At 68.8% G+C, this 6,706-nt stretch overlaps 1 protein-coding gene across 1 annotated transcript; it reads left to right on the top strand.

Annotated features, from left to right (window-relative positions):
- Positions 1 to 6: 6 nt before the first annotated feature.
- On the top strand, positions 7 to 5,811 carry COPA (COPI coat complex subunit alpha). The gene is made up of 6 exons (XM_054177597.1): positions 7 to 34; positions 1,464 to 1,650; positions 1,742 to 1,852; positions 3,387 to 3,548; positions 3,625 to 3,819; positions 5,661 to 5,811. The coding sequence occupies exons 3-6, from the start codon at positions 1,790 to 1,792 to the stop codon at positions 5,718 to 5,720; spliced, it is 480 nt and encodes a 159-aa protein (XP_054033572.1). The 5' UTR covers positions 7 to 34; positions 1,464 to 1,650; positions 1,742 to 1,789; the 3' UTR covers positions 5,721 to 5,811.
- The last annotated feature ends 895 nt before the right edge of the window (positions 5,812 to 6,706 follow it).

Genomic DNA, 6,706 nt, shown 5'->3' on the forward strand with positions numbered 1-6,706 from the left:
TGCCTGCCCTCTATGGCTTCCCTCAGCGCAACTGGTGAGCAGCTGCCAGGCCTCCCCCTGCCCTGCTGCCTGCCCTCTGCCTCCCCACACAGCCCCAGCCTGCACAAGGCAGCCTCTGGAGGGCAGCTCCCCCTGCACCCCCCCCCTGCCCCGCCAGGGCTCCCCCCAGCAGCTCCCCCAGGGGGCACAGTGCCCAGGGGGGGGTTGGGAGCTCTCCACAACCCTGCACGGCCTGGGATCCCCCCTGCACGGCCTGGGATCCCCCCAGCACGGCCTAGGATCCCCCCTGCACAGCCTGGGATCCCCCCAGCACAGCCTAGGATCCCCCTGCACGGCCTGGGATCCCCCCTGCACGGCCTAGGATCCCCCCAGCACAGCCTAGGATCCCCCCAGCACAGCCTGGGATCCCCCCAGCACGGCCTAGGATCCCCCCTGGGAGCTCTTCACAACAGCAGTGAGCACTGAATCCCTAAATCCCAGCCTGGAGGGGTGGGAAGGGAACCCCTGGAGAGCAACTTCTCCATCCCCCTCCCTGCCCCAGCAGGGCTCCCCCCAGGGGGCACAGTGCCCAGGGGGGGTTGGGAGCTCTCCACAACCTCTCTGGGCTCAGCCTGCTCCAGGCCTCCAGCAGCCTCCCCCCAAACAGCTTTCCCCCTCCTGGGCTCCACTCTGTGCCCCTTGGCCCTGGGCACCCCTGGGCAGATGCCAGCCCCAGCCCCTTGGCCTGGCCCTGAGCCCCCCTGGGCAGGGTCTGGCCCCAGCCCCTCAGCCCCCAGGGCTCTGAGGAGCCTGTGCCAGCCCTGCTCAGTCTCCTGCTGCCAGCTGGGGGGGAGTGGGGCACACTGCCCCTGCAGTGGAGCTTCCCTGCAGCCTGCTGTGGGGCTCAGAGCTGTCCCCCCCCCCAGCTCTGCAGAGCCCTGAGCCCAGGGGGCAGCCCCTGGGGATGCTGCCCCCCAGCCCCCCTGCCCCCCAGCTCTGCAGAGCCCTGAGCCCAGGGGGCAGCCCCTGGGGACGCTGCCCCCCAGCCCCCCCTGCCCCCCAGCTCTGCAGAGCCCTGAGCCCAGGGGGCAGCCCCTGGGGATGCTGCCCCCCTGCCCCCCAGCTCTGCAGAGCCCTGAGCCCAGGGGGCAGCCCCTGGGGACGCTGCCCCCCAGCCCCCTCCCCCCCTTGACGCAGCTGCTCTGAGGCCTCTCAGGACCCCCAGGGGGGGCTCTGCAGGAGCCTGAGCCAGCCCTGCAGGGCTGTGCTGCTGCAGAGGGAGCCTTGGCAGCCTGGCTGGCAGGAGGGGGGCAGCCCAGGTGCCCTCTGTGCCAGGCCAGCGGCGGAGGAAAGCCAGCGGGGGGCAGGGGAGGTTGGGGGACGAGCTGCAGCCTGCCCTGTGGTGGTGGTGGTGGTGTTGGGGGGGGCTGGGGGGTCCTGCTAGGCTCCTCTGTGCCCTGCCAACCCCTCTGTGGTGCCCTCAGGAAGGAAGGTGGCCTGAAGGGTGCCCTCCCTGCCGTGGGGCTGAAGCTCAACGACCTGATCCAGCGCCTGCAGCTCTGCTACCAGCTGACCACCGCCGGCAAGTTCGAGGAGGCCGTGGAGAAGTTCCGCTCCATCCTGCTCAGTGTGCCCCTGCTGGTGGTGGACAACAAGCAGGAGATAGCTGAGGTGAGAGGCACAGCCTCCCCTCCCCCCAGCCTCTCCCCTCCTGGGGGCTGCAGGCCTGACCCTTCCCCTGCCTCCCCCCCACCCCCGGAAGGCTCAGCAGCTGATCGCCATCTGCCGCGAGTACATCGTGGGGCTCTCCATGGAGATCGAGAGGAAGAAGCTGCCCAAGGAGACCCTGGAGCAGCAGAAGAGGAGCTGTGAGGTACAGCAGCAGCTCCCCTCCCTGGCAGGGAGCTGAAGGGGAAGAGGCCTTTTGGGGGTCTGGGAGGCCTGGAGCAAAAGGGAAGGCTGAGGGGGGAGGCCTCCGGGCTGGGCACGGAGCCCCGAGAGGAGGTTGAGGTTGGCCCTGAGGAGCAATTTCTGCCCCTGGAGGCTTGGCCCAGGCCTGGCCCAGGCTGCCCCAGGGCGGTGCTGGAGTCTCCAGCCCTGGAGGAGGCTTCCCCAGCCCCAGAGCTGTGGTACTGAGGGCCCTGGGGGGGTGGTGGTGGTGCCCTGGGGCAGTGCTCTCTGCAGCTCCCTGAGAGGAGGAGGCTGAGGGAGACCTCCCTGCTCCCCACAGCTCCCTGAGAGGAGGCTGAGGGAGACCTCCCTGCCCCCCACAGTTCCCTGAGAGGAGCTTGGGGCCAGCTGGGGTTGGGATCCTCTGCCAAGGGAAGGGGAAATGGCTTCAGGTTGCCCCAGGGGAGGTTCAGCTTGGCCCTGAGGAACAATTTCTGCCCCTTGAGGCTTGGCCCAGGCCTGGCCCAGGCTGCCCCAGGGCAGTGCTGGAGCCTCCATCCCTGGGGGAGGCTTCCCCAGCTCTGGAGCTGTGGTGCTGAGGGCCAGGAGGGTGGTGAGAGCCTGGCCCAGGCTGCCCCAGGGCAGTGCTGGAGGAGTCTCCATCCATCCCTGGAGGACTTTGAGGCCAGGCTGGAGGTGGCTCTGAGCAACCTGCTCTGATGTGAGCTGTCCCTGCCCAGGGCAGTGGGGTTGGGGCTGGCTGAGCCTTGAGCTCCCTTGGGTGGCTTGCTGGTGCCCTGGGGGAGGCCTTGGGGCAGCCTCCCTGCTCTCCAGGACCCCTTCCAAGCCAAAGGCTTCTGCAGCTCCACTGCTCTGGGGCAGGGAGTCACCGGGGGTGGGGGAGGGGTTGTGGCAGCCCTGGGCTGGGGCAGGCTGCAGCAGGGCTGGGGCAGGCTGCAGCAGGGCTGGGGCAGGCTGCAGCAGGACTGGGGCAGGCTGCAGCAGGACTGGGGCAGGCTGCAGCAGGGCTGGACAGGACAGGCTGCAGCAGGGCTGGGCTGGACAGGGCAGGCTGCAGCAGGGCTGGACAGGACAGGGCAGGCTGCAGCAGGGCTGGGCAGGACAGGACAGGCTGCAGCAGGGCTGGACAGGACAGGGCAGGCTGCAGCAGGGCTGGACAGAACAGGACAGGCTGCAGCAGGGCTGGGCTGGACAGGGCAGGCTGCAGCAGGGCTGGGCTGGGACAGGACAGGCTGCAGCTGGGCTGGGCTGGACAGGGCAGGCTGCAGCTGGGCTGGGCTGGACAGGACAGGCTGCAGCTGGGCTGGGCTGGACAGGGCAGGCTGCAGCAGAGCTGGGCTGGACAGGGCAGGCTGCAGCAGGACTGAGCAGGACAGGACAGGCTGCAGCAGGGCCGGGCTGGGCTGGGCTGCAGTGGGCTGGGGGTAGGGGCTTGTGGCAGCCCTGCTGGTGGTGACCTTGCCCCCCCTGTGTGTGTGTGTGTCCCCCTGGCACAGATGGCAGCCTACTTCACCCACTCCAACCTGCAGCCCGTGCACATGATCCTGGTGCTGCGCACCGCCCTCAACCTCTTCTTCAAGCTCAAGAACTTCAAGACCGCCGCAGCCTTCGCCCGGCGCCTGCTGGAGCTGGGCCCCAAGCCGGAGGTGGCCCAGCAGGTACCGGCCCCCCCCAGCCCCCAGGGAGGGCTCTGCCGAGCCTGGCAGCCCCTCCTGAGCCTCTCCCCTCCCCCAGACCCGCAAGATCCTCTCCGCCTGCGAGAAGAACCCCAGCGACAGCCAGCAGCTGAGCTACGACCCCCACAACCCCTTCGACATCTGCGCCGCCTCCTACCGCCCCATCTACCGCGGCAAGGCGCTGGAGCGCTGCCCCCTCAGCGGCGCCTGCTACTGCCCCGAGTTCCAGGGGCAGCTCTGCAGGGTCACCACGGTGAGAGGGGCTCCAGCACCGCCTGCAGCCCCCCCTCAGCTCGCCCGAGCCGACCCCCAGGCCCCCTCCGGCGCCGCCGGCCCCTCCGCGGCTTCCCCCTCCGCGGCTTCCCCTCCGCGGCTTCCCCTCCGTGGCTTCCCCCTTCAGAGCTTCCCCCTTCCAGAGCTTCCCCTTCAGAGCTTCCCCCTTCCAGAGCTTCCCCCTCCAGAGCTTCCCCCTCCAGAGCTTCCCCCTCCAGAGCTTCCCCCTCCAGAGCTTCCCCCTCCGCGGCTTCCCCTCCGTGGCTTCCCCCTCCGGAGCTTCCCCCTCCAGACCCTTCCAGAGCTTCCCTTCCAGAGCTTTCCCTCCAGAGCTTCCCTTCCAGACCCTGCTCCAGAGCTTCCCCCTCCAGAGCTTCCCCTCAGGAGCTTCCTCTCCAGACTCCTCCCAGAGCTTCCCCTCCAGAGCTTCCCCCTCCAGAGCTACCCTCACCACAGCTTCCCTCCCCAGAGCTTCCCCTCCAGACCACCCCCAGCAGCATCCCCCCCTCTAGAGCTTCCCCCTCCAGACCTCCCCCTCCAGACCTTTCCCTTCCAGAGCTTCCCCTCCACACCCCCCCCAAGAGCTTCCCCTTCAGACCCCTTCCAGAGCTTCCCCTCCAGCAGCTTCCTCCTCCTCCAGACCCCCTCCAGCAGCTTCCCCCCTGCTTGCCCCTAACCCAAACCCTGTGCCAGAGGGCCTCGGGTGGGAGGTTGGAACCTGCCTGGGCCTTGGGAAGCATGGTGGAGAGCAGCCCTGAGGAGAAGGTTGCTGAGGGGCTGGGGGCTGAGGGGCTGGGGGCTGAGGAGCTGGCACTGAGTGCTGCCAGCCCCAGCTCTGCCCTGCTGCCTGCAGGGCCTTGGGCTGGGCGACCTCTGAAGGTCTCTGCCCACCCAGGGCAGTCCTGGGCTTCTGACTTGAGAGCCTCCTGCAGGCACTGACTCTGCAGCCTGCACCCTGAGGCTGGGCTGGGGGAGGCTGCAGCGGGGCTGGGGCAGGCTGCAGCAGGGCTTGGGCTGGGCAGGGCAAGCTGCAGTGTGTCTGGGCTGGGCAAGGCTGCAGCAGGGCTGGGGAGGCTGCAGCAGGGCTGGGGAAGGCTGCAGCAGGGCTGGGGAGGCTGCAGCAGGGCTGGGCAAGGCTGCAGCAGGGCTGGGCAAGGCTGCAGCAGGGCTGGGGAAGGCTGCAGCAGGGCTGGGCTGGCTGCAGCAGGGCTGGGGAAGGCTGCAGCAGTTCTGGGCAGGCTGCAGCAGTTCTGGGCTGGCTGCAGCAGGGCTGGGCTGGCTGCAGCAGTTCTGGGCTGGCTGCAGCAGTTCTGGGCTGGCTGCAGCAGTTCTGGGCTGGCTGCAGCAGGGCTGGGCTGGCTGCAGCAGGGCTGGGCTGGCTGCAGCAGTTCTGGGCTGGCTGCAGCAGTTCTGGGCTGGCTGCAGCAGTTCTGGGCTGGCTGCAGCAGTTCTGGGCTGGCTGCAGCAGTTCTGGGCTGGCTGCAGCAGTTCTGGGCTGGCTGCAGCAGGGCTGGGCAAGGCTGCAGCAGGGCTGGGCTGGCTGCAGCAGTTCTGGGCTGGCTGCAGCAGGGCTGGGCAAGGCTGCAGCAGGGCTGGGCTGGCTGCAGCAGTTCTGGGCTGGCTGCAGCAGGGCTGGGCAAGGCTGCAGCAGGGCTGGGCTGGCTGCAGCAGTTCTGGGGAAGGCTGCAGCAGTTCTGGGCAGGCTGCAGCAGTTCTGGGCTGGCTGCAGCAGTTCTGGGCTGGCTGCAGCAGTTCTGGGCTGGCTGCAGCAGGGCTGGGCAGGCTCTGGGGTTCCTGACCCCATCTCCTTTTGCTCCCCAGGTGACAGAGATCGGGAAGGACGTCCTGGGGCTCAGGATCAGTCCCCTCCAGTTCCGCTAGGCCTGAGCTGGCCGGGCAGGGAACCTCCCTCAGCTGCCCAGCAGGGTGGGAGCCTTCCCCTCCCTCCTTCCCCTCCTGCTGCCTGCACCCTGACCCTGCCCTGGCCCTGCCCTGGCCCTGCCCTCCCCTCCCTCCCCCCCCCCCCAGCAATGCTCTTAGCTGCTGCCAAGTAGTTGTCAGTTGTGCTGCTCCCTCCAGCCCCCACCCCTGGCATAGCCTCCCCCAGGCCCTGGGCCTCTCTCTTGCCCTTGCCAGGGGCTCAGTGTTGGCCTCTGCCAAGCCCCACAGCAAGCTCTGCAGGACCTGCTGCTGCCTCTTGCACCCTGGAAGAAGAAGACCTCCAAGCCCTGCTGAGCCTGGCCAGGAGGGAGGAGCTTGAGTCTGGTCCCCTAACCCCCCAGGAGGGCTGCAGCTGAGGGCTGCCCTGCCTGGGGCCAGCCCTGCCTGGGGGCTGCCCTGCCTGGGGCCAGCCCTGCCTGGGGCCAGCCCTGCCTGGGGCCAGCCCTGCCTGGGGCCAGCCCTGCTGCCTCCCCAAGGGCCAGGAGAGCAACTCAGGCTCCCAGTGCTGCTGGGGGGTTGGTGGTGTTGTGTTGTGCCCTCCAACCAATCAACTTCCCCTCAATAAAGGCCTCTGCCCACCCTGCTACCCATCCCTTGGGGCTCACTTTGGCTCTTGCTGGAGGCAGGGGAGGTTCCCTTCCCTCTTTTCACCTCCCCCTCCCCTCTCTGGCCCCCTGGAGCCACCAAGCTTGGAGAGCTTTGAGGTTTTGCCAGGCCCTGGAGGCTGCAGAGCTTGCAGCCCTTCCTCCTGGGCCTGCTCATTGCTGGTGGTTAATTGCTGCCACTGCTCCCCCCCCCTCCTCCTGGCTCTGCCTTTGCCTGCTGGAGCCTTCAGTCTCTCTCACACCTTGCCTGGAGCCTTTACTCCTTGCCCCTGGGGGACTGAAGAGGCTGCAGGATCTCCAGGGCTTGCAGAGATGTCCTCA

This window comes from Dryobates pubescens, chromosome 41, assembly GCF_014839835.1.
Source record: "Dryobates pubescens isolate bDryPub1 chromosome 41, bDryPub1.pri, whole genome shotgun sequence".
In the NCBI taxonomy this organism is placed as follows: domain Eukaryota; kingdom Metazoa; phylum Chordata; class Aves; order Piciformes; family Picidae; genus Dryobates; species Dryobates pubescens.

What these genes read in the sequence shown, in the direction of transcription:
- COPA (XM_054177597.1), top strand. Translation starts at nt 1,790, where the DNA reads ATGGAGATCGAGAGGAAGAAGCTGCCCAAGGAGACCCTGGAGCAGCAG. An exon ending in AGCAGAAGAGGAGCTGTGAG is followed by an intron (nt 1,853 to 3,386) that starts GTACAGCAGCAG and finishes CCCCTGGCACAG; the next exon opens with ATGGCAGCCTACTTCACCCA. An exon ending in AGCTCTGCAGGGTCACCACG is followed by an intron (nt 3,820 to 5,660) that starts GTGAGAGGGGCT and finishes TTTGCTCCCCAG; the next exon opens with GTGACAGAGATCGGGAAGGA.